Genomic DNA, 27,090 nt, shown 5'->3' on the forward strand with positions numbered 1-27,090 from the left:
ACGTACATACACACACACACACACACACACACACACACACACACATATGCACAGAGAGAGAGAGAGAGAGAGAGAGAGAGAGAGAGTCAGACTATTATTCAATACTTAGCATATTATGAACATGTCAAAACTGTGTCATTTCATTCGTGTCATACTTGCTCTTTAACGATAATACAATGAACATGGTAATTGCACAATGATTTGAAGAGCAATCGCCTCAAATATGCCTAAATAAACTTCATTTCCCATCAACCATTGCAAAATCGTGGCCAACCGCAACTCATACTTTATTTTGATGTTTTGCCGTATTACTTCATCGCAGTCGCATCAATTTATGAAGAATATAACGCTCAATTCAGTTAGTATTTCTAGAGTAACAATGTCACATCTTTCGATTGCTTTGAACTGAAACTGTAACGGTGCAAAAATCACAGCACTCTCGACTTTACTTGTCCAACAACTTTTCGGTTCATTTCCGACTACTAAAGAGGGACACTCCATACCAAAAACGTTTTAGAAGCAAACATGAGTTACAAACCGGTCACTCATGTCCTTTTCGATATGGACGGGTTATTGTTAGGTTGGTGACTTAATATTGCTTTTTTAAAATGTGCGCCATCGTAAGCACATCACAGAGTTTATACCCTGTCGTCTGTAGTGCAAACCGATGCAAGTTAGCCGGTTAGCTGCGGGCAGCTAATTTACCCTGATTGAATACAGGAATACAGTCTTTCGAGCACATTAAATGTATCATCCACAGAACGTCACGGTACCTTAAGTTGAAGAGATGGTGTATTCATGAAAACAGTCTTTCGCAAAATAAAAGTGCTTCATGTCAGCAGTGTAAGCATTCCTGTATGACCTGATATGTTGTAGTGACTTTACTAGAATGAAAATACCTGTCCAGTTTTTAAATTCGTCCTGATAATTACAATGTTCCATGTGATTTAATCCTTGTGTTTTTGGATTTTATCTTGTCCTTTCAACTTTAGATACGGAGAGGTTGTACACAGTCTCCTTTCAGGAGATATGTGATCGTTTTGGTAAAAAGTACACGTGGGATGTAAAATCTATGGTTATGGGCAAGAAGGCACTGGATGCCTCCAAGATTATTCGAGACACTTTAGAATTACCCATGACCCCCGAGGAACTTCTCCAAGAAAGTAGAAAAATACAAGAGAGAATATTTCCCTCAGCAGCACTGATGCCAGGTAATTCCTCTGTAAGTAGTCTGCCATTTTGACAACTTGCCTGAAAGTAACAAACAAACAGAAATACTGTAGAGGGGTGTTTCCGGGTGGGGGGGGACTTTTATCTCTTGACCCTGGCAAACTTAAAAATTTTAAATATCCTTCAGGTTTCGGGCCCTGTTTGGCTATGGCTCATCCTTAACCAGCAAGACAGTTTAGTGTAGCAGCATCATCATCACTCAGGTTGATTTTACCCGTATTGCTTAGATCCAACCTCTCATTGGTGATCAAATGCCTTAACCCTCCAGGTGTGGAAAAGCTTATTACTCATCTCCGTAACCACGGCGTCCCCATGGCCGTGGCCACCAGCTCGGCGGGAGCGACGTTTGAGCTGAAAACCAGTCGGCACAAAGACTTCTTTGGCCTCTTCCACCACGTCGTGCTTGGAGACGACCCCGAGGTGAAGAACGGCAAACCGCAGCCGGACTCGTTCCTGGTGTGCGCTAGCAGGTTCGATCCGCCAGCCGTCCCGGAGAAGGTGAGAATTACGCGGAGTAACCCGATGTTAAGATAAAGTGTTCATTTAAACTGGTGCTTGGAACTCCTCTTTCAGACTCAAGGATCATTTCTCTTTTCAGGTATTCCACCATTTAACCTTTCAGTTTTTGTTGCTGATATACACTCATTGGATACTTTATTAGAAACACCTAGCCCAGGAGATACACCTGTTAAATGAACAGTGAGAGGCTATGGCCTCTCTGTCTCTGCAGGCATGGACAGTTTGATTTAGCCATCCTCTAGCCCTTCATCATTGGTCAGTTTTTGACCGCAGGACCGCTTGATGAGTGGATGTTTTTGGGTGGCTGGGTTGACTGCTCTCAACCCAGGGGTGACACTGACATTTGTAAAAAAAACCCAGTGATGCTGCTGTGGCTGAAACTTGCATACCAGTGTGACACCCACTACCGTGTCAGCGTCACTGCTTTAGAATGGGCTGCAAACCCAAATAATATCTTGTCAACAGCGGCCCTGTTACCAGAAACTGAGCAGTGATGAATGAGGTAGAGGGTGGCTGACAAATTGTGCATGAGAACAGACGGGCTAATTGGAAATAATACAGTGTACCTTTAAGACAGGTATACCTCAGCAAGTGGCCAGTGAGTATATGTTCAAGGTAGATGTCTCTAACAAAGCGGACGTTGAGTTTGTGTAGCTTGAAAGTTTGGGAGGATAAGTTGCCTCTTTTTCATTGCACGTTGCAAAGGTACGAATAGTCGACCATTGCAACAGCTTAGCCTAGCCCAGTTTTCCTTTGATGAGGTTGGAAATTGTTTAGATTTGATTGTATATTAAAACTGTTTGCAAGCCTGTATGACTTTGTTGTGATATCCCAAATTATATTTAGCAGGCATGTCCTGAATTAAACTGTGACTTTTAGTATAATTTAGGCAGATCTCCGCATCGCATCTGGTACGGAGTGCTTCACGTCTCCCAAGCAACCTTGAAAACTGGGAGCACTCAGAACCATAATTAACAACACAGATGTACTTACCAAAACACCAACATCACTCAGTATGTATTTCGTAACGCAGAGAGGGGAAAGAAGCGCACCAGGAAAAAAAAGAAAGAGAGAAACAAAATCAATTATAAAAAGATCAACAAATGCCAAAATCTCGTTTACGGAGTTGAATTTCGTCTTCATGACTGGGGGGGGGGGGGGGGGGGGGGGCGCACTGCTTTGCTTATTACAGGAGGAGTTTGTTAATTCGTTAGATCGGCGGTGAGAAGATGAGTAGTGAGGAGCAGGCGTCTGTTCTGCAGAAGCTGCTCATTTTCCCGTTGAATTGCCTCGCATGACGGCTGCAGCAGGCCTGTGAGCAGAGTCTGGCAGGAAACAATTGCCTGGTGATGGGGATTAACAAGATGCATAGTTAGTTTACAGTGCCATAAACTCGAAGAAACACAATCAGAAAACGCCAAGGATTTAGAAACGGGTGGTGGGAAAGAATAAAAACACGGTTTTAGTAATTATCTCCTTCACTTGCGTTTGAAAGTAAATGACACCGTATTTCCTGACGAGAAGAATGTAAAGTAAGATGTCTTTGTTTTTTTTTCGTTCTTTTTTTTTTTATTAAACCGTCATCATTGTATTCATGTTGTCACGTACTTAAAGATTCTCCTCCAAGCTTTGCCTGTTTTGTAAAAAAAAAAACAAAAAACCTTCCTTTCGTTGAGGAACGGAAGCTTCCGGAAGGCATCCAGGTGTTCAATCTCTCAGGCTCCCGCTGTTTGGACTTGCGTTTTTCTTGATGAGATATGAAAGCACTGCTGAGAGAGAACCAACCGAGTGTACGGTTGAATAAAGAATGGTGTGGCGTCAGTGCCCTTGGTTTTTTTTTTTTTTTCGAGACGTGACGCGCGTGCTCAAGCATCGAAACCGGAGAGCGGGACGACGCTCGGAAGGGAACAGACAGTCGGTGACAGACGGAGAGAGAGAGAGAGAGAGAGAAACGAGAGAGACAAAGAGAGGGTGAGGTGGAGGAAGAGCAAGCGTGCGTGAACGCTTAGCGTGTTTGCAGTTCCCAGCTGGCCAAATTGTTCACAGCTCCAGCGCATCAGCAATGAGTTCTTTATTACAGTTTATCAGAATTGGAGATGAAGAAAAAAAATAAAAAAAAAAAGAAAAATCGCGCTAATATGATGGAAGGGAAAGACGCGGTAACCCGCAATGTTTCTTTCATCCACAGAGGCACTTTCACTTAGCGTGTTGGAAAGTAATTGGACGATTATTAATTCAAAGCCCTTTTTTCTTTTCACGATTGTCAGCATTCCTCTTCATTTAGACTGCAGAAAAGCCTTGAACATTGGTTCCGTTTTGCTGTTTTATAGCGTCAGATTTCATGTGTTCATAATTGGCTTTCGCGACTAGCGCAGTAACAGTTCTACGGTTTAAAGCTGTTGCATTCTTATCGTTAATGTCCATAGTTTTGACCCGCTAGTTCCCAGTATGACTCAGTCTAACGCACCTGAGGTTTCCTGCAAACACATTTCTGCCTTTGCTTTCTCTACAAACTCTTGTATGCGCAAACCAAAGCATTTGACTTTGAAGTACTGGAAAAACTATACACAGAAAGCATACATCTGAAAGAAGATCTGGACAGGACAGAGTATGATAAAGCCATGGAAATCTCCCTCAGTGATGAGTAACGTGGCATGCAAGGACTCAGTAGACTCCTGTTTAATAATACATTTTGGATCATGATCTTCAAAGGGCAACGGCGATCAAAATTTCATTTCCCGGCATTCTAGACCAGAGCCTGTGCCGAAGACATGATCAGTGTGTAGAGCTGTTTTATAAAACACTTTGATTTACTTTTATGTCGGGGGCGCTTACTGAGATCGAATGCGGGCGACAAACGGTTTTGAAATGACTTACACTTGTGTTTTTTGAGAGGCGTGTGCTGGAGAACTGCAGCATCACAGAGAGGGTATCGATTGAGAACCGTCACGTGTGGACGTTAAAGCCGGCGGTTTTGAATTAGAAATCTTTAAAGCCTAAACCGTTTGAAGGCTTTCTTTTTGAACTCTTTTCCAACCTTTCGATATTTACATGAGGTGATGTACGCTACAGGGTGTGGATAGAGCACCAAGCAAGCTGTTTGTTTTTTTTTTGTTTTGTTTTGTTTTTTTGGGGGGCAGCTTCACACCCTTTTCAGGGATGAGTAATGCGCGTCCAGCCAGTCATCCGTCTCCATTGTGGCCGGAGGAGTCAGAAATGGACCTCCTCTTCCCAAGGAGAGGCAGATATTTTTCACTCGTCTGAGCTGAAAAATGCTCTGGCAAAAAAAAAGAGGAAAAGAAAGAAAAGGCGGATTTTCACAAAAGGTGAATTCAGTTCCTGCAGCTCAGATTAATGCGACCCAAAGGAGGAGAGGTCTATGTTCACACATTCAGACAGATTAAAAATCACACTCTGTCATCATTTTTCATAATGACAGTGGAGGAGGAAGAAAAAAAAAAAAAAAAAAGATTGAGCTCCAGCAAGGGACAAGATTAGAATATTTGGCTAATGCAAAATGAACGAGTATTCATCGTTCTTTTAGTCAACATGAAGGCTTTTGTGCTGGGCCGGAGGATGCTGACGTGAAATTACCGCCGACGAGCGTTCTCGCATATTTGCGTATACTTTTCCCCCGAAAAGTGTCGTCACATCTGACTAGAGACACCTGCTCGACGCCAAAGTGACATTTTCAGGAATGTTTCGCTTGTCTGCACTGGGTTATTCAAGTCAGATCAGTAACAAACGAACAGTTTGTGTATATTTTTGACTGTCCATACCTCGGTCAAAGCTGCGGAGATCTTCCAAACTCTCGTAAAATTCAGTGGATAAAACGACATTCAGTGCTTGTGAGGTTACGTAGACTCCCGCTCGGTCTGGCCCTTAGAGATACAGTGTGTTATCGGCACCATGTGTGCACGCCTGTAACCGATACCAGGATCTGCTTTAGTCTAGCTGTTCAATCCCATTTGAGCTCTTTATCTGCTCTCAGATACGACCAGAGTGTCTTGAAGGAGACAGACTGTTGTGTTTCAGACCTCTTTGGAAAAAAAAAAAAAAGCAAGCATGGGTTTAAGGGAAAGAGAAATGTGTGAGTTTATTCGAGAAGCTTTGGCGTATTGATCACCCGGCTAACTCCATCTGAGGGGGAAATGCCACCCGAGTGTTGGGAAATGAGATATGAAATTAAAGATTTAGGAAAATTTATCATCTGCAGACTTGAGCGTATAGCTCTTCCGACCCTCATTTTTATGCGTGATCTTGGAAACAGCTATATGTCTCTAAGAAACTTATTTCAGCCTTTTTTTTTAGTCACTTTTATCATCCAGTATTAAATCTGCAAGCGCGTTTTTATGTGGTCATCAATAAAAACAAAAGACAAAATAAATAAATAAATAAATAAATGCTGACTGAACAAATTTTCAAATGCCTTTTTTCTTGGTTGAGAGTTCTTTTGAAATTAGAAAAGTTTGACGACGATGACCAAACTGTGGCTTCCTTTTGGAAGGTTCTTGAACACGAGTATGTGGGGTTTTTTTTTTTTCCCAGAACTGGAAGTCTTTGAGGACAGCGCCGTGTGCAGCTTGACTCCTTCAACTCAGCTCAATCATCTAGTCCTTGTTTCCATGGCATTTGATGAATGGTTCCTTCGTCCAAAACCGCATGTTATTGTGAAAGACGGCGCAAGGGAATTGTGGGTATTTTAAAAAAACCCAGAGTATATTAGATTGCTTTGGGGTCTGGTGGAAACAAAGAGAACGTGACCTCTGAACTGCTTTACACTTAAACTATCCTATTACTCCCATTCGCTCTTCCAGCATCACTCCCTTGACCAATCCTCTGTTTGATTTCCCAAGGTAGGCGGAGTAAGTCTTTAGAAACCAGATTCCCAGGCCTGATGGCCAGAGACGGGTCAGGACCGCATTTATCCAGTCCGGGTTTATCGACGTCCAGGTGCTGCGCCGTCGGGGGGCGGGCGAATCCTGCGTCCTGCACTGACGAAGCGTTCCGTCTGAAGGAAATTCTGCATTATTCGCCTCTGCGTTACCCACCACCCACCCCCCACTCCCACGTAACACAGATGATAAAACATTAGCCATCTCCGTCTCTTCCCTTTCAGAAACGCCCCGGGCTCAGCAATCATTTAAAAGATGCAGCGTACGATCCATCAATGTCCCCCCTGTACGACTCAGAGGCACTCTCTTGCATACACACTCACCTTAGCGCTTAGTCGTCTCTTCTCTTTACCCTGTCCTTCCTGCCTCCATGCTGTCTTAATGCGTGTCTGTAGTATGACAAAAAGTGTTTGGGAACGGGAGGGGGGGGGGGGGGTGTTAAGGTTGAAATTATGGGTGCTGTCAAAATCAGGATAACCTCATTGGAGTGATGTAAAGATGTAACGGAGAGAGGTGTTTTATTTTGATGAAGTGGGATGAATTGTGAAGTAAGATGATTTTTACAGCAGATTGTAACTGTGGAAAAAAAAAAAAAGATGGATTAAGGGAGATCTTTATGAGAGGAGAGAGTTGAATAAACAGAAAAAGTTTGATGCCACTTTCATGAAGTCACCCCAGTTGCACTGTTTCAACGATGACACACTCAAGCATTCTCTTTTTCATATCTTATCAGGAGTGTACTGTACATGTCAGGAGTGTGTGTGTGTGTGTGTGTGTGTGAGTGTGTGAGAGACAGAATGTGTGTGTATGTATGCCTCTCCCCAGGGGGAAATGATCCACAGGGTCTCTATTAGGAGGTTTTGTGTGGTTGGAAAACATGTTTTACTTGGCAATGGCTGACAGGAATAGGTAATTTTAATGAGATTTCTCCTGTGCCTGCCACAGTGCTTGAAATGTCTGGGCTGAATGTATTCTTTGTGTTTGTGTGTCTATATATGTGTGTCTGTGTGTGTACGTATGTGTGAGAGAGAGAGGGAGAGGAAAAGAGAAACAAAGAGACGCGGATGTTAGTCACACTTTGCCGAACTGCCACAGTGGTCATCTGGTTCATGACATTTGCTGGAAGCACTGGAGCGTGGATGGACTTTTTTTTTTTTTGTCAAGTCTGTTCTGCGTCATATTACACAGTCGAGCTTTGGGGAGGACCACGAATCTGATTAATTTTTTCTCATTACGCACAGCCGTGTGTCACTGTTGTTGACCCCAGCAGCATCGCTGGATGAAATCTTTCATATACATCTGTTTTACTGAAATATTAAATGACGCCTCTTCACCATGGATCATTTGACTTAAATGATTTACTAAAAAGGATTTAGTAAACGATACTGTGCCACCACTATGCTAAGGCAATATTCGGTTCCACTGTATTGCACAGTTGATGTATAGATGTCCTCATAGCAGTGGAACACCCCCCCCCCCCCCCCCCCAACTGCCTCCCACCCCTGTCTTCTCTGTATTCTCCTTTAGCTTTCTGTGCAGTGGCAATGAAGCCCAAAGTCTCACTCTTTGATATGTAGTGGTGGTGAATGTGTGCCACTTCTTTGAATAACTGTTGTTATCCCCTCTACCATCGGGTTTTGACTCTGTACTAGGAAAACTTAAAAAAATATATATATCTTGAGGAAAACACAAACTTTAAAACTCACATCATCAAAATCCATAGATGAAGAGTTTTGATTAAACAGGATGTTGGTGTGTATCTCAACTCTTCATCCACATTTTGGACTCCTGCCCCACCCCCCAACTCAACACTCAACTCCCCAGAGCTGATGTGTTAAATTGGCTTCCCATATTCCTCCTCACAGACACACACACACACACACACACACACACACACACACACACACACCCTTAGTCATCTCCCCCTAGTGCTGTTCTGTAATGTGGCAATAGCGGTGATTTGCATCTGCAGCAAACGCACATCCGATCGCCTCTGATGAACGTCGAGTATTTTCGGAGGTGGGCAGTGGACTCATCTTTCGCCAGATCGTTCTGGGGAAATTGGGGGGAGATTAAAGAGATGATATGTCTCAGCTCCCTCACACCAAGCAGCACAATAAACCTCAGTCTCACTGTCATTATGGAAACTCTCCACAATCGAATAACAGTGGTACCAGTGAACGGTCCAGGCGCATGTACCAGTCCATTAGTCGCTAGGCCCTTAATAGGCGTCTCCCCCCCCCCCCCCCCGAATCCAGTAGAGGGATTAAACAGTTCTCATTTCAGATTTGCGCCTCTTATCCGTTTTTTTGGTTTTTTTTTTTTTTGGAATGACATGGTTCAGACGAGTCCTCACACACAGACTATGTTTCATTACTGAGCCTCTCTTGTATGTGACTTCCTGGACCGTCCCTAATCCTGAAAGAGACTGATGCTCTTCAGAAAACGGTCGGCGACGACGAGGCCAATATTATCCGCCGAGCTTTTGTGCCTTCCTCCGCTTCCCCCCCCCCGCCCTCCGCCCCCCCCCCCCCCCCCCCCCCCCCCCCCCCACCCCCCCCCCCGCCCGGTCACAATGCTGGAGAGGGTGATTATGGGTCATTTGCCGGCCTCTTTGCGTGATTAAGAGTTTTAATTGCAGCCCCAGTACAAGGGAGTTTTGCTAAGCCCCCTTCTGTTAGTGAGCGTTCTGTCTTTTCCGCCCGTCTTTGTGAATCTCCTCTGCTCACGTACAACGGGGCTCAGTGACATCACGGAAGTCAATTAGCCTCTTCCATAATAGCGCAGACAAGTACGTAGCTTTTGTTCCTCGCGGACGGCTAAAAGGAAAAAGAAAAAAGAAAAAAAAAAAAACAAGACCCTATGCTTACTGAGTGCATGTGAAGCAACAACCTCCGAGCTAATACGCTGCTTTGCGTGACGGTGGTCTCTCGTTTTATTTTATGTTCCTGGTGCGAGAAGCAATTAAGATTGTTCAGCAAATGCATTCCCAGATATGAGCTGCGTCATCTCTCAGACGCGGTTACATAAAGCTGTTAGCAGAAGATTCCATAGAAAGGGGCCATTGAGCAGGATGTAACTGTTCTTTTAAACACAATGACAGTGTGTTCAGTGAAGGAGACGTCAGGAAGCAGCATTTAGAGAGGAACAGGGGATCAAAGGGAAAAAAAAAAAAGTGTTTGCGTAATTCTGGTGGCTCTGGTGTTGTGCAGTGTTCTGTGATGGATAAAAATGTTTTCTCAGTCAGCAGTGGCTTATCTCAGACGGTATTATATGAGAACATATGTAATGTTTGTAACAAGTGACCTCCGAATGCCAGCTAATGGCAGAATCAGGTTTTTTTTTTTTTTTTGTTTTTCCCCATCCTGAAATGGTATCACTTTGGGGAAATCTCAAAGGCTTTGATCTGTCTCAGAGAAGAAAGTTAACCTTGTCTCAGATGCTAATCATGTGCTCTGTTCCCGTTTTGTTTATCTTTCCGAAAATGACGCAGAGGTGAAACTAATCAGGGTTAAAATCGAGATGGGATAGAGAAAAAGAGGACATTTCTCCCTCAGAGATTAAGTTTTTGAAATAAGCTTTTGATCGTCATGCTTTTGAGGGCTCTGTGGAGCTCGTTCCTTTTTGTTTTTTTTTTTTTAACATTTTTTTTTATTTATTCATTTTTTTGTGATTTGTCATTTAAGATCTTTTACTCAGTCCCATGGCTCCTCTCTCCGCAGTGCCTCGTGTTTGAGGACGCGCCCAACGGAGTGAAAGCGGGCCTGGCGGCCGGAATGCAGGTGGTCATGGTCCCTGACGACAACCTGGACCGGAGCCTCACCCAGGATGCCACCTTGGTTCTCAGAAGCATGCAGGACTTCCAACCAGAGCTCTTTGGCCTTCCTGCTTACGACTAAGTCCAATACGACCGAGCCGATCGACCCGCCCCCCTCGCTTCCTAAGCCAATCAAAAGTGCCGTAACATTCGCGGTGATTGTGATTATCCAATCAATGGTGTCCTGTGCCGTAGTCCAATCAGTGTCGTTTTGGAGGAAAACTGTAATTACTTTTACACCCAAGAGTTGAGGTTTCTTCGTTTGACGTGGATAATCTAAGTGGAATTTGATTGAATGCAGACAGAAACCCATCAGTGGAATTCGACTATTTTCTCATCAGATGAGACAGAGTCTGACTGTCACTGTAAGGATCTTACTCAGACCTGCCCTGTGACACCAGAACTGATCTGGATTATCCCGTTCAGTTAAACACAATCAGACCATTAAATGATATTGACATTGTTTTGGCTTTGCACCAGTTAGACAATGTAATGTTTGATTTCTTTATTTAACAGATTATCACTGCATTAATCCAAGTCATGATGTCCTGGCAACTCTATGAAGATGGTTTTCTCTCTGAGCGCAACCTGATGTTTTTAAAAATCATTTTGTTCTTGTGTCTTTGCCATGTTACGAATTACTGTAAGTGACATATGAACAATCACAGGGGGTGGGGGGGGGGGGCCTTTACTGCTTAGGATTTCTATTAGCAAACGTTTACAACCGGGGTTTTTTTTTTCCCCTCTCCTTGGAGAAGTCTATTAGAATGCTGAAGACACTGTTTGAACCGTGATGCATAATCCAATAAAAGGGATCTGAGAGGCTGCTCGTCTTTCATCTTTACCAGTGTTTGCCTCTTTCATGCTGGAGTTAGCGTGTTCATATCCTCTCCATTCCTGTCCAATACAGGAGAGCTCAAACCCTGAACCCTATCTACACCCCCCCCACCCCCACCCCACTCCACTCCTACACCCCCCCCCTCCCCACACTCCTCCCGACTCCTCGCCTCCAGGCGAAGGAAACAGGTCATGGCTAGCATCCGCTTCCTCCTCCTCCTCCTCCTTCTCCTTCTCTTTCTCCTCGGCAAACGTAGTCATGGCCTTTCATCCTTAAGTCTGGTGAAGTCTTTCCCCTCTTCTTTTTCCTTCATCCTGCTTATTTTTACAGGACAGTTTTTCTCACGAAAGCTCTCACAGGCTGTCTCACGTGTGTGTGTGTGTGTGTGTTTTATAGTAGGTGTGGGAGATTCTCTGATCTCAAGTAATGGTATGTTGAATGAATCATTAAACACACTGAAAGCCATGACTTCTGTTGATGTGTGAACTTTTGCTTGTGGAGGTGCAAGGGGTCAAGCAAGCCGATATTATATGTAAATAAAGACGATGATTTTATGATTAATCTGTACTTTTTTTCTTTGAAATATGTAACAGTTGTTATGGTGAATCAATAAATAAGTAAATGGAACACGCGAGTAGAAAATATTCAGCTATTACTGACCTTGTTAAAGCACACTGAGGGAAAAAGATGAAAGCCGTAATTGTCACGTTCAGTTGTGGATACTCACTGAAAAAACACATTCTAAACTTTCACGTTTCATTTTTCCGAGAATCGCAACCGACGGCCGCTCTAATGTTCCGTCCATGTTATATTTTTATGTCAGATGCAGGAACCGTGTCGAAAACTATTACAGTGCTCCTAGAGCTCTGATTGACTCAAAAGCCTGAAGTATATTATTTTCTGCATTTTGGGACATAAAAACCCCATAAATTGTGCATGAGTTTTATGGATTGGTGCCTTGTGGTTGAGAGTGGTCACTGAAAAAGGTGAGGAAGCCCTGAGGCTACCTTGGGGCCATGCCCATATTTGGTCATACCCCCCCCCCCCAAAAAAAACAAAAAACCAACAGTTCACCAAAAAGAGTTGGACTTTTCTCACTATGAGGCCCAGCATCTAGCTCTGCAGGACTGTCACAGACTAAAGTTTGTAAAGGTACAAAAAAAAAAAAATGTTTTTTTTTTTTTTTTTTTTTTTGTGGAAGGTAGCTCGTGACCCTCACCTGAATCCCAGAATCTACCTGACTGCCACAGGCAAGATCTGACATTCAGCCCTCTCAGGAGGTGATAAACGTTTTTCAACCCTGTCAGTCAGCAAACATTCACTTTCACAAAGTTAATGAACAATTTTAGAAAAGAGGACGGGGGGGGGGGGGGGGGGGGGGGGAATAAACAACAAGGGATGGAATAGACAGAGAGAGAGAGAGAGAGATAGCAGGAAGGGTAGAGAGAATAAGATGAAGAAATAGAGTTGAACGGAAAGAGAGAAAGATATATTTTTTTTTACGGATGGAGAGACAGTGATAGAGACAGGGAGTAAAAAAAAAAAAAAAAGAAGACACTCAACCCTGGCCTTATTCAGACTGGATAGAAATAAGCCCATGGAGGCTTTGGGCCACATTCAAGTTCAATGTCAGTTTTTATGTCAAAAAGTTTTTGTTTTTTTTTCTATATGTCTGCTGAAAACCAGCTCTCTACAGGCAAGCTGAAAACACTTGTGGGGAAGACTCTTATGTATGGATGACCTCATCTCCACATAAAAAGCTCTTTTTCTTTTTTTCTGCATCTTCTCAGAGGTTGCAAAGCCCCTCTGGTCAAGTGTGATGATGGTTGAGAGCTGGGAAGAAGAAGAAGAAAAAAAAAAACCCCAAAACATAATCTGATAAGTCATGCAGTCCTTCACAGTTTAAAACACCATTCAGATCTCTGCCCACTCTCTCATATCAAACGCTGTTTAAGATGAAAGGGGGCAAAAAAGAAAAAAGGATATTTGTTTTCAAAAATACTGTTCAAAGACGAGACAAAGCCCTCATAACCAAGGGAACAGACATCTACCCCCTAGTGCCTTTACATGCACTCTTTTTTCTTATCCATGTTTGGAAGTCAAAGCTAAGCAGCTACTGAAATGCAATGCACTGCACACGACAATAAACCTGCCTAAAGACTCCCAGAACACAGTGTATTACTCACATAGGAGAGAAAAGACATTCCATGGCAAATGTTACAGATTTATTTTTCCAGTGTACTGTGGGAGGGAGAGGGTTAAGGGTTGTTGGTTTATTCTTTCGGTGAGCCTGACAAATATATACACGAAGGCCTGAGTTTTAGAATATTAAAACAACAAAAAAAAATATCGTTATAAAAAATTTCTTCAATTTTGGAATGAAGATCAGTAACAGAAGTGGAATGCAATTATACTAAATAAAACGGGGTGATGGTACAAGCCAACACACACACACACGCACGCATGCACACACACACACCCCATTTCAGAAGGCATGCTGCCTATCTCTTGAGCACAGCCTTGAATTGTGTGCGCCAAGAGGGAAGGGAACAAAAAGGCATGCCAAGATCAGATTGAAGAACTTGCTATGGACGTGACTGGATATTCTCTCTGTGTAGCATCCTGCCTCAACTGAGATCAAAAAAATTTGTGAAGATTGAACGGAAGGGAGAGCTAGAAAGGGAGAAAGAGAGAAATGACAAACAGAGAGAAAAAGAGAGAGAGAGAGAGAGAGAGAGAGAGAGAGGGAGACCTGGCCAGAAAGAGCAATCCCTATTTGCAAGACGAAATGAAGATATTTGTTTTGCAACTGTTAGAAAAACTAGAACAGCATCTCAGTGATGCTGAATCGAGCGAACCCCAATGTTTTATTCATGTGTGTATGATAAGAAAATGAATTCTATTATAGGAGCAGGTGGTAGACTATAAATGACAATGTGAAAAGAAAAAAAAAAAATCTCACTCAGATATGCAGGGACAAGTAAGCAGTGATACAGCTTCACACCGAAGATTAAACATCATGTAATAAAACGTTTAAATTAGTTTTATGTAATAAACTCAGACTCTGACACACCAAACTGAGCATATGGAAATGAAAATGCTACCGGAAACTTCTATTGTTATTGGACTATAAATGTCTTCCTTTTTGGGTATAATGAATATTTGATGCTTTCAATAATTGCTCGTATAATTAGTATTATTCCGAGCTGTCATGCAAATTCGTTCATTATTCATATTTGAATCAACATGCCCGTTGTCCTTGAGGTGTGCGGTGAAGGACAGGTGAGACCGCAATTCCTTATTAAAGGCAAAACCATAACTCTACGACTACAAGCACTTGTCTACAAGTCTACAACTACTTTTATGTCTGTGGATATTTGTTACCAGGCACAGGAGACAAAGATGGTGAAACAAGAATGGTTTGTGTGTGTGTATGTGTGTGTGTGTGTGTGTATTTTTCTCCTGCGTCTCTCTGAGACTCTGAGATCTGAAAAAAATTAGTGCCTTACACAGGCTGTCTGGAAAACCATCGCAGTCTGCTTCCCTTTGGTCTTTACACCTCTCCCGCGCTGTAGCACTTAGGGGAGATGCAGTTGGTCTGAACTAGGTTTGAACTGTTTCAAACAAGGCCACGTTCACCTGGGCTTGATGCAGTGTCCTGCAGGGCCTCTCACAGAAAAGTGCACTTTTTAGCAGCCTCCTTGCTGCGCTTTAGCATGAAATATCCCTTTCTTTCTTTCTTTCTTTCTTTCTTTCTTTCTTTCTTTCTCTTTGTCTTTTTGTCTCCCTCTCTCTCTCTCTCTCTCTCTCTCACTGTCTCTCCCCACTTCTCATTCACACTCATCAGCTTCTGAACAGCACAGAGACCGTTAAAGAACTCCCACATTTGGAGCAATGAAAGCCAATGAAATATAAATGCATTTAGCAAGCAAATACGCTGAAAGAGTGCTAGCTCGGCAGTAAGGCGTCCTCTGGGCTCTATATAAAAAAAAGGGCCCCTGGCATCCATGTGTATGGTATGTCAGGAGAGCAGTCTGTCCTTGATTTACTTCATTATGCATGTGCGCCGGTAGACAGCGCCGCGCTCTGCTCCGCCCCCCCCGTTCCCTAAAGCCCTCGCCGTAACCCATCTTAACAAAACACAACACTATGAAACATAACCCATTGCACAGCACAGCACAACACAGCGCAACACAGCACAGAACAACACAGCGCAACACAAAAAAAACGCAGTCCACCGCATAACACAACAAACCAGACTAAAAAAAATCACAGTCCTTCATGCAACACAACATGGTATGCCACAATAAAACTGTACACAACACAACACAACACAACACAACAGACACCACTTCAATAAATTAATAACGTCATATCTTGGCCAAGAAAATGCTTACCAAAAATATAATTAAACAATATAAACACTGAAAACATAACAGTTGTCCCAAAGGAATGTGTTAACATATAAGATATTTAGAAAGTGACATCTTATTTAATGTAATATTCCTCTGTGAAAATTAGAGAGGCCTTTTCTCAAATATGTGGGAATGCGCTTCCTATATTTTCTGGGAGGAACCCTCTGTAAGGCACCTACACAGTACCCCGCAATGCTTGTCAGCATGTTTCGCATTGCACGGGAAAGTGTGTGTATGTGTATTAACAGGTCTCTAGAAAGTATATGTTTACAGTAGCTGTTGCTATCAGCAGGGAGTGCATCTGCTAATGACCACTTCTCCACTCGCAGCGGCAGGCAAGGGGTTAGAAACGCCCGCTAATAGGTCACAGAGAAAGACATCTCTGCTAACTGGCCAATCACTGCTCTTTCTACACCCCCTTGGTCCTGCTTCCTCCAGCACTAAACGTGGCCTCTCGTCACCAGATCCAGCCTCGCACGGAGGGAGGTGAGACAGGTCGATGGTCGGGCTGCTGTTTTGAGATGGTTACCTGCTGGGATGTCAATAGATCGGTAACAGCGGGAGGGCGGAGAGTGGAACGGCCTCCCTAACTCTTCGCCGGAGCCGCCGACCCCGCCATCGCCCGCGTTCATCGATCGGTTTTTTTTGCGACTCCTGATGCGAGGCGTCATCCGTGTGAAATAATCACGTCAGACATAAACAGTTTCTCCACTCGCGCGCGCGCGCTCGTCGCGATAGGACGTTAACGCGTTTTTACAGGAGTTACGATTTCGACTCTCTCACACAAGAAGAACTGTTTCTTACTGCTGCGTTCAGAGGAGAGAATTCTAAACACTGTAACGCGCAGGGCTTGAGGCGGGCTATGTATGTTCTGCCTCGGCATTATGAAAATGTGCTCACGGCGTTTCTGTAATTACAGATTGCGATGTGTTTGGTATACACAGTGGTGCGCTGATTGAATTAAGAGACGTCTGGACCAATCATCGAGACTGACCAAGAGTTGGCTCAGTGGGTGTAAATATCACAACTCAGTGAGTCTGACAGGAACGAGAGAGCGGCAGAGAAATGAATTTAAACTGCCTGCTAATCAATGTCATAAAGAAAAGAAGAAAAGGAGACAGAATGAAGGCAGTCTAACATGCTGTCAAAGATATGCTCTGGTTTGAATAGTCACGGCCATTTGGCTCGCTGGGCTGTGCTGCTTTCTGAATTATGTGGCCAGCCTTTAGATCAAGTTCCCCCGTGTAAAAACACGGGCTACCACTTTACAAAAAGACTAGCCTTGTAAAGGATTTATAAATGGTAATTCTAATTCTAATTAGGTTATTAATTAGGTTGTAAACGCTTTATACATCATTAATAAACAATTATAAACAAGTTGTAACACGGTTTTCATACATAAATGCGGGATCAATATTTGGCAAGATCAAGTGACTGCTGCACTTTTTATCTATCCTTTCTGTTAAATCTCAGATCTTGCTAGTTGCTTCATCATGTCATTTTTTATGACCATTTATGTATGAGTTACAAACATTTATAACTGGCAAATGGGAGCCTTATTGTAAAGTGTAAAACACATGATCATTTACTAATGAGTTAATAACATTTATAACTTGCAAAAAGGGAGCCTTATTGTAAAGTGTAAAACACATGACCATTTACTAATGAGTTAATAACATTTATAACTTGCAAAAAGGGAGCCTTATTGTAAAGTGTAAAACACATGACCATTTACTAATGAGTTAATAACATTTATAACTTGCAAAAAGGGAGCCTTATTGTAAAGTGTAAAACACATGACCATTTTTTAATGAGTTACTGGCTTTTCTCTAGTGATGACACTGCCTTTACTGTTTTGGCAACATGCCTTTTATTTTGCAACAGCACAAACCGGAAAGTAACACGCTTAACTTGATAACACAATAGGGGGGAGCTACATCATTCACGCAGACAATGACATTTACGGTACACAGATAACATTAAACTATCGCAAGAATTAACAACACGACACAAAGGCTACATAATGAACACAACACATACACTTTTACTGGACACAATGGGAAACATAAACTGAACAAGAACTAACTGGGGCTAAACAACAGTCCATCGCCCCAAGGCATGCTGGGAGGCTCTGCCCATCCACCCCCCGACATGCATCACAATATACCACTTCAATATGCAGTGTGCATAACAACCTGATAGCATGTGTCATATCAACACCTGTGATAATAATGAGGATGGCTGCTGATGACATGCTGAAAATATCGAGGTAAACAATATTACCAAAGCCTTAGTGTATGAATCTGGTCATTTAATATGTTAGTTTGATATGCCATAATTTCATACACCAAATAAAACTTTTTGACTATTAAGATATGCTGATGGTGGATAATTGCTAATAACTTATTAACACCTATCTGACGAAGCTGACAGGTATAAATGCTGGCTGATGGAGAAGACAAAGTAAGCTAAGTGACCAATGAGATTGAAGGTTTAACAGTACACATAAATGTGGGCTCACTATTTGGCAAGCAACGGGTCACTATTGCCCTTTTTTATCTAATGTGTTATAACAGCTTATCAATGATTTATAAAGTGTTCGCAACCTAATGAATAAACTAATCGTAAACCATTCATAAGGTCTTTAAACAGTGTAACAAGGAATAACAACGACAGGTAGGCCTGTTACCTTGCATTTGAACGAGGTTGGTCGGACCGATATGTTCTGTTGTCTGCTCTCAAGTGAACATTATTGGCTGTGCTGCGATAGCAGTTTACATGCACTTGAGTTTCATTTTCATGCAAACCTGCCATTGCTGCCAAGTGCTGATTTGCATGTTAATGTGACTAATACACACGCCTTTCATGTCAGAGAGTCTCCCATGCGTAATGCTAAACAAATAGTAATAGATAGCATAAATATTCTCACAATATATCCAGTAAAAAAAAAACCAAAACTACTATTATTTTCTCTTTTCTCTCTGAATGCAAGGCTGAAAGCGGCTGATGTACCCCATAGCGAGAATTAACAATAATTGGCAGCAGGTTTAGTTGGGTGTATGCTTTGAGTAGATTAAAGAACTGGCAGAAAAATTGGCAAAGATCTGTTAGAATTAGAGACAATAAATTATTATTATTATTATTATTATTATCATTATTATTGTTGTTGTTGTTGTTGTTTCATTCTAGAGGTGGTGCTAGAATAAAGAATTTCAGGCCGATCAGTCCAGTGAACCTGAAAACTGGAATGAGGTTTTAAATGGATGGAGTGCTTTTGGACTGCCCATTGTGTTGAGTGGATTCTTGTTGTCCTGAGGTGCTGCCCAGGTGCTGAAGCAGCGTTTTCTGACTGATGGCCCTCTGTCTTTGTCCAACTGCTGATGTGGCTCACATGACATTCCACCTAATGGTCATTAGAGCTTATGTATTGCTAATGTGGATCTGTTCCCTTGGGATGCATGCAGTTATCTCAGCAATCCCTCTGTACTGCACTTTAATAGATCAAAGGCTTTTTCCTCAAAACCCACGAGGAATTTTAGAAATGTCACCACCGACTTCACAGATCTTTGACTTTTTTCTTTTTTTGTGTGTGTCCTGTCAAAAGGGGGTTCTGTGGAATATACCCCCCCCACCCCCACTCCACCCCCCATTTTGCTGAATGTGCTCCAACTAACAATTCAAGATGATGGCGTTTGATATTCAGGGTTGTTATTAAAAATAGGGTCTGGGAAGAATTTGCATAAGAGAGCTATGGAAGGATTTCTCTCTCCCTCTCTCTCTCTCTCCTATTGTTGGCCTATTACAGCTTCCTGAGAGAGCTGCCAACCCAGGATGCATTTCAAGACAACCTTAAATGCAAACTCACACATTTGCACCGAAATCAATTACATTAAAATACAGCGGTGCAAACAAATCCATCCACGGCTGACTGATAAACAGGGATTGCGAGGGCGCCTGAGATAAAGTATTATAAGTAACTTCTCATTCTCAGACTAACGCCCCATGGCTCACGGGATGTCGGGAAACAGGGAAACGTCCAATTCCGGACCGATCGGATTTCCGCCTCTCAATTGAACCGATCTTGATTGTTTGTTCGGGTGGTGTGGCGAGGACTCCAAACAATTCAGTGAATCAATTCACGGTCAATAGTCACAAGAAGATGCTTAGAGTGAGCGAGAGCACCACAAAATAAGATACAAATTGGCCCAAGCATCCCTTCTCGTCAGTTCGCTCTCTGTAGTCAAAGTCTCAATAGCTAGGGAAAAAACACAGTAATGCCAAGTACCGTGTCAACGTTCAGCCGTTAAAAAGGCTCTTCGCTGGACCTATTGGTTTATTTTACTTTTATTATTATTATTATTTTTTTTTTTTTTTTAATCCGGCCAGCCTACGCAAGGTCCTACAAAAACAGATGTAAAGATCTTTTCTTTTGAAGGATGACTATATTCCACAGTTCCGTTATACAGTAAAATGAATAATGTCATCGTCAACAAGAACGCACGTTTGAAACATTTCGCATAGTTTTTTTTTTTTTTTTTGTCTGTTGAAATCAAAGGTGCAGTGGAGTGGCTTGAAAAATGAGCCCGGGCTGTTTTGAACATTAAAAACCATTTATGGCCTTGAACTATAAATCTTTTTTAAGTGCAAACCTTTGTCTTACAATGGTGAGGCGAGCACTAGAGCGTTAAATGGGAATACACTGGCGAAATCCGTTGGACTCTTCCCAAAGGTCCTGAAAGCATATTTAAGTCTAAACTCACCCTTTAGCACACTCAATCACAAAGCCATTCTGCGAGAACCAAAGAGGAATTAATGGATACGACATGAGAAAAATAGAGATAGCCTCGTTTTAATGAAAAACAAGGTCTTGGGAAATGTTTGTTGTTTTTTTTTTAGCTGCACGACTTAAGCACTGAAAGTTCCCCAGCAAGTACCCAGAAGGGTCCTGTAAATAAACAGGCTTTAGCAGACCACGAGCGTATCCCGGGTGGGGTTCGTGGAAAGTGGAAAACAACACGGGAAACATGCATATCGCCTCGGTTCACGTTCAGTAAAGAAATACCTTGGTGTAGCATGCTGTGTCTGGATCAACTTATCAGCTCCTTATTTCTGGTGATAGTGGAGTTTTCCTTGGGACCTGGGAGAAAAACAACCCCCTCAAAATAAAAAAAAAAAAAAGAAACCCGGAACTATCAGAGGGATAAATTAGCGTCACCCCCCCGCGGCGGGGGGCCCTAAACACGAGCAACATGTTGCGGAGGCCTTTTGTGCCGTTTGTGTGGTGGGGGTCCAGAGGAAGTGGCCCAGTTCCTTTTCTTTCCCCACTCTCCATAGAGACCGTTCCACTCAGGGAAGGAACAAGCTGAGGAAAGAGATCCGGGTGCCCAGGCCCCACAAAAAAAAAAACCTAAAAAAAAAAAAAAAACCTCTCTCTCCGTTCGCTCCATGTTTCCCAGCAGGACCAGATATCACATCCCAACGCAGCGTTCTAAGCTCTAAGTAATGAGCCATCGGAAGAATTAAGGCTCTTTAAAAAAAAAAAAAAAAAAAAGCCATATCCCTCCTAATTTCCCTTCATTAATTAGATGGAAGAGCGCACTCATCAAAGAGGGTCCTGGGAGGCTGCTCTCTATGGGAACTGAGGTGATATTGGGGCGGGTGGGGTGGGGTGGTTGGGGGGCAGTGGGGTTGGGTTGGGGTGGGATTAAGCTCCAGGGCGTTGAGCGTCAGCCTTTGAGACGTCCGCCGCTTCTGACGTTCCTCGTCTGCCGACGCAGAGAGGGGGCTTCTGTTAAAAACCCATCGCTTGGGGCCGGACAGTAGAACACGCAACAAAGTCATTTCTCTGGTGTGGGGGATGAACTTTAAAAATAGAACCCTTTTCAAAGATCTCATTTTACACCAAATAAAGATCATACACTTAAGAAGACTTAAGAAGGGACTTGGGCGTACCGCGTGCTTTAGAAGTGAGCGTTTTTTTTGTTGCGCGGACCGTATTAAAGATTTGTAAGGGCCAGATTTGATGTTTTACAGTGGGAACAGTCTAGTCTTGTTGTCAGTCTTGAAGAATCATGTAAGAAGGTATCATGCTGCAAATGGATCCGTGTTCTTTTCCCCGACGACGACGTAAAATCTTGCGACGTGAAACCGTAACTCGCTCACCGACCCTCTGTCTGCGGGTGATCCGCTCTGACAAGTGCTCATTTGTGTTTCTTTGCTCAGAGGCCTAAGAGAATTTTATGAGAACAAATACATTGTGACATGTTCCTAAAAAGGCTCCTAAGACTCGTTGAAGAACACAGAATTGTGATAAGCGAAAGAGACTTCAGCAATAAGCCAAATAGAATTCAACAGTTGACTGGTTTTAGGTGAGCACATGGGAGCTGAGCTGCAGGTGCCTGTTGCACAGTGATTTCATAAAGAGCTATGGCTGTATTTTTATAATCTAACAAAAGCGTCGTTACATCTATACCTTAAGGCAGTGCAATGTGGCACTCACAGATTTTGATACCGGGTAGACATATGTTCAATTTTACACATTTATTTTGGTCTAGTCAGACAGCTTTCAATGCATGAAACAAAGGAGATGAGATTCTATCTATCTATCTATCTATCTATCTATCTATCTATTTATCTATCACAACAACACGGTCAAATCTATTTGGGGTTATTGAATCTAGAAACAAATTATTTTTGTTTAGTGTCATAACAGGGGGAGTTAAGTGGACAAAGCAGCGTCTCCTCATATACACACAGGTACAAGTGTTTGTTCTCGATACATTCTGTATGGTTGTTGTCAAAGAAATTCCAGCCATATCTCAGTGTACCTTTTTATAAATGCATGAAATAAACGACAAGGATTGTTTTTTGTTTTTTGTTTTTTTGCAGGGGAGCAGAATTAAAAAGGTTCTAAATTAAACACTGACCCTCTTCGAATGTGTCCCTGCTCCGCTGCTATCAAGGACTTCTATCCCTCGTGCCAACTCTCATATTTACGAAAGGCTGCTTACTGAATTTTGATGGGAGACTCTGTCCAGGGGAATTAACATAACGCTGCACTACTGAGTATGCTTCAATTACAGTGAGTAGTGGAGTTGAGAGGTAGGACAATATTGAACAGAGCAGCGTAGGACGGTGCACTCAACCTCATTCAGAACAAAGACGCAGAACGGCGAAGAGAGGCACCGATGAGAACGAATTATTAAAAATGTACAAACCTTTGCTCTCAGTCAATGTTTTTACCTTCTTTCTTTCTTTCTTTCTTTCTTTCTTCCTTTCTTTCTTTTTTTTCTTTCTTTCTTTCATCTGTTCTCTTTTGGGAATTAATTTCATTTGGCTTTGAACCCATAAAGGCCTCTATTACTGAATTCACGGTGCATGTCTCTAATAAATCGGTTGTGTGTGACCAATAACTAGATGGAGATGCACAATGACTTGTGCGTGAAGCTACATGCTTCTGTACTACATATCGCATGTATTAATCGCTTAATCGCTGTCAGCATATACATGCATCGAAATGGAGCCGGGCTTCCACAGTGGTTCCCGTGTACAGTCACAACAAGTATATCATGTAAAGTGGGACAAACCACTTTAAATGCAAAACAATACCACGACCCCAGAAATCCTGGACTGAAAGTAAATATGAAAGAACCCCTGAAGTGCGCCGGGAAAGTGTCAAAGCGGACACACTCAGGGAGCCTCCTGTAGCATCTGCATGAATTAGCTCTCTCATTTGTCAGACAGGTAAAACATAAGATAGAGAAAGACAGGGGGGGGGGGGAGAAAGAGAGAGAGAGAGAGAGATGCGATGAGAAATGGAGCTCTGTTGACTTGTGAAAGATGTTACTCGCCATTCCTCATGAATTCTAAATCACCCTGAATGAATTAATGTCTCAACAGAACTACAAATAGAAAACCCTTTGCCAGGAAAAGCAGCTCTGTGTCTGAAGAGGTATTTTTCAACGTCTTCTCACGTCTGTGCGCCTCGAGAGGCGCAATCATGTTACCCCCCCCCCTCCCCCCCCCACCCCGGTTCAGTTTTATCTGTGTGTAAGCATGATCTTGATTTAGTTTTCAGGTCAGCAGTTATAAATAGCCTTGCGTTAAGCTCATAGAGCACCATTTGAGCCTTGGGAACATGCACCTCCACTGTCTTTCCCAGGAAACATTACAGTAGCATGAATGTTAAATTCAGCAGAGTGTGTACGTGTGTTATTGTGTGTGTGTGTGTGTGTGTGTGTGTGATTCAGGGACACGTTTCAAGGGATGAAGGAGTCTGTACACAATCAGACGGCAGGAAAACAATAACACAGCAGACAGCTCTGTGTCTGAGATTATTGAAAGAATTCAACAGCAGTGTGTGTGTGTGTGTGTGTGTGTGTGTGTGTGTGTGTGTTCGTGTGTTTTAGGTTGTATTGCCACTTAGTAGGTGTAACAACTCAGATCTTCCACACTATATAAAAAGTTTTGTAATAATTAAATAAACACTTAAAGTAGCAGATATATGGACAACCTTCCTACAGAGACTGTACCACTCAGATTTAATGACAAACCAAGTCATTCGCTTTATGCAACATAATTTGCAATAATAATGACATAATAACTCTCTCTCTCTCTCTCTCTCTCTCTCTCATGTACGCGCACAGAAGCGCGCGCACACAGAAATATATTCATAAGTTCACCCAGAGGAATGATTTAACATGCCATACACTGTGCTAAGCTCAAGTACCATTGTGGGGTATAGGCGCTTTCATTTTATGTTAATGCATGTCGTAAGCACACCTTTATTCCAGCGAAAGTCACGGAAATTTTTTATGACTTGAGATTCGGGCTTCTCTTTGGGCGCAATGTTCTCTAAGGAAACGGTGAAAAAAAATTAAACGACGGAATTCAAAGAACACTGCACTCAGGCAATAACGGAGAGCAAAGGAGAGTGAAAAACAGAGGGCTGAGAGAGAGAGAGAGAGAGAGAGAAAGAGAGAGAGGAGTGAAAAAACATGAAAAAGGGAAGAAATCCTACCATTGGGAACGACGGAAAAAGAACAGCGGTACTAAAACAATAGAGCGATGCGGCGAGACAAATCCAGCCGAGGATTATGTTATATCAACATAAATTCGGTAAGCTGTAATCAAAGAGAGAGAGGGAGCCATTAAAACATTAAAAGGAAAGCGGAAGGAAAGAGCTAGGGCCCGCTTAAGGCTGCCAGGGTGACTAGGCTCTTTAAACTGAGGAGTGTTCAGATAAAACAGCTGTGCATGGCGCCATGAAATGTAACAGCTTATTTTATTTCTTTACAACTGTACAAAAACACGCTTAAGAGTCTGATTCAAATAACCCATCGCGATTTAAAATCCCCCCCCCCCCTAAATATCCTCACATTTTTTAAAATGTCCCATAACATTCACAGGGGGTTCGTAAACGAAAACCACGGTAAAGTTGAGTTAGTCCTCGTCAACTGCCCGTGTAAAGCGGTGTAGCTGTTAAATAGAGAATTTGGTTTATATCAACAGCTGTAAGGACTGCTGATGGACTTTCTCAGCTTTTACAAAAGAATTCCAGGAGGTTCCATTAACGTATGAGTTCAAGCACGTAGACACTGACTGCGCATCGGCTGATAGCATTTAATCATTTTGACTGAATTACAATCGTAGAGGGTTACGAAGTTCCAACCCTACCTTAACGTTTCTTTTATTAATTATGTTAGTCATTAATAATTACATAATTCTATATTGTACCGAAGCGGAGAAACAGATCTCAGTGCTGAAAACCTCAGCGACATTTGACTGTCATGCCCGTTGGGCAAATGAAATGACTAATTAATCTGGCGACCTGGATGCCCTTCGATTTGAATAACAGAGCTTTGCTACAAGGCCGTCAGAAAATGAGGAGGAGGCAGCAAAAGCCCAGGAAAGGAAAGAAACAAACAAAAGAAAAGGGAATTAAAGAGCAGGAAACAAGTGATTAGTCGGCAAGCAACTATATAATGGCATTTCTTTTGTACGTACAGGAAGCATGGTCCTAACCTCCTGGCTTGGAAATCATTTCTGAGAGTATTCTTATGTTTTCTCTCTCTCTCTCTCTCTCTCTCTCTCTCTCTCTCTCTCACTGTGTGATAGAAATAGACAGACAAACAGCTGATAGATAGATAGATAGATAGATAGATAGATAGATAGATAGAGAGAGGAAGACAGAGAGAGAGAGAGAGAGAGAGAAACAGAGGGAGTCAGAGAGAGGGTAAGAGAGAGAGAGAGAGAGAGAGAGAAAGAGTCATAATGACTCGTTGCTCTTCCACTTTGTAAATATCTCTGTGTAAATTTTATTCATTTGCATTTCTATGGGCCAGCTGGGCATGGTGGAGTGGTGCGCCCAGTCTCCTTTTGCTGTAGTTGAAACCAATCTGGAACTCTCCATGCCTGTTACTTTGTGACCTTTTGCTTTTCATCTGACCCCTTAAGCCACATCTAACATCACATTCATGTCACTTTTCTTCCTACTCTATTACGGTATAGTCCTTTGACCATCCTCCGACCATCACAAAATGCTAAAAATGTGTAATCTCGCTCCCTTTCTTTTTGTCTGAACACACCAAAACCTGTTCAGATATTGTTTCTCTGCTCCTGGTTATATTTAATTGAAAACCTGATTAAACTTTAAAGCCTCCATTTGGTACAATGCAGCGACGTCCTTTTTTTTTTTTTCTTTCTGAAAACCCGCCCAGCCGTGGGCCTTTGAAGTTCGGAAAGTGAAACGCATGCTGACAGAGGTCACTGGGTGATCCTTCTGTCTGTCAGAGCATGTCTGTTAAATGGATAGCTCCCTTGATTGGCTAGCTGGCTGAACCCATTGGAGAGTGGAAGCGCTGTGCATTATAAAGAGAATTCCCATACAATGATTTAGTAACGTGAGGAAAAACCTCTGTGCCTGCTTGCTGTTGTTAGCCGTTAGAAATAACATCTTAAAAATAACCATGAAGTCTCGCTATATGTTTAGATCCAGGTTTGGAGGGTGCTCGGGGAACAAAGAAATAAAAGCATTGGTGTACGTCGGAAATGATGAAAGCCTGAACACACACAAACACACACACACACACTGCTGTTGAATTCTGTCAATAATCTCAGACACAGAGCTGTCTGCTGTGTTATTGTTTTCCTGCCGCCTGATTGCGTACAGACTTCGTTTAACTCTTTCGTCCCTGAAATGCTTTCGACCCCATCCATGCAAATCAGTTGTGTGGAGCATCTTGGGAGAACGGGGTTTGGCTCTTGCTCTTGTCATGTCTGATGATGTTCACATGTTTCACGTTCACGGTTCTTTGAGCCTCAATCAAAAAATCCAACACACCAAAGTCCACCGTTTTTTTGTTTTTTTTCATTTCT

General features: G+C 42.6%; 1 protein-coding gene across 2 annotated transcripts; it reads left to right on the forward strand.

Moving 5' to 3' along the window:
- The first annotated feature begins 510 nt into the window (after nt 1-510).
- pudp (pseudouridine 5'-phosphatase) lies at nt 511-11,113 on the forward strand. Of its 2 annotated transcripts, none has more exons than XM_030780566.1 (4): nt 511-580; nt 993-1,211; nt 1,499-1,728; nt 10,367-11,113. In XM_030780566.1, exons 1-4 carry the CDS (start codon nt 526-528, stop codon nt 10,541-10,543), a joined length of 681 nt encoding a protein of 226 aa, XP_030636426.1. In that variant the 5' UTR covers nt 511-525; the 3' UTR covers nt 10,544-11,113. The 2 variants fall into 2 exon arrangements, with proteins under 2 accessions (XP_030636426.1, XP_030636427.1); XM_030780567.1 differs by having other exon boundaries at nt 993-1,082.
- The last annotated feature ends 15,977 nt before the right edge of the window (nt 11,114-27,090 follow it).

The sequence above is a fragment of the Chanos chanos genome, chromosome 7 (assembly GCF_902362185.1).
Source record: "Chanos chanos chromosome 7, fChaCha1.1, whole genome shotgun sequence".
NCBI lineage: Eukaryota > Metazoa > Chordata > Actinopteri > Gonorynchiformes > Chanidae > Chanos > Chanos chanos.

What these genes read in the sequence shown, in the direction of transcription:
- pudp (XM_030780566.1), top strand. Translation starts at nt 526, where the DNA reads ATGAGTTACAAACCGGTCACTCATGTCCTTTTCGATATGGACGGGTTA. An exon ending in TATGGACGGGTTATTGTTAG is followed by an intron (nt 581 to 992) that starts GTTGGTGACTTA and finishes TTTCAACTTTAG; the next exon opens with ATACGGAGAGGTTGTACACA. An exon ending in CTCAGCAGCACTGATGCCAG is followed by an intron (nt 1,212 to 1,498) that starts GTAATTCCTCTG and finishes TTAACCCTCCAG; the next exon opens with GTGTGGAAAAGCTTATTACT.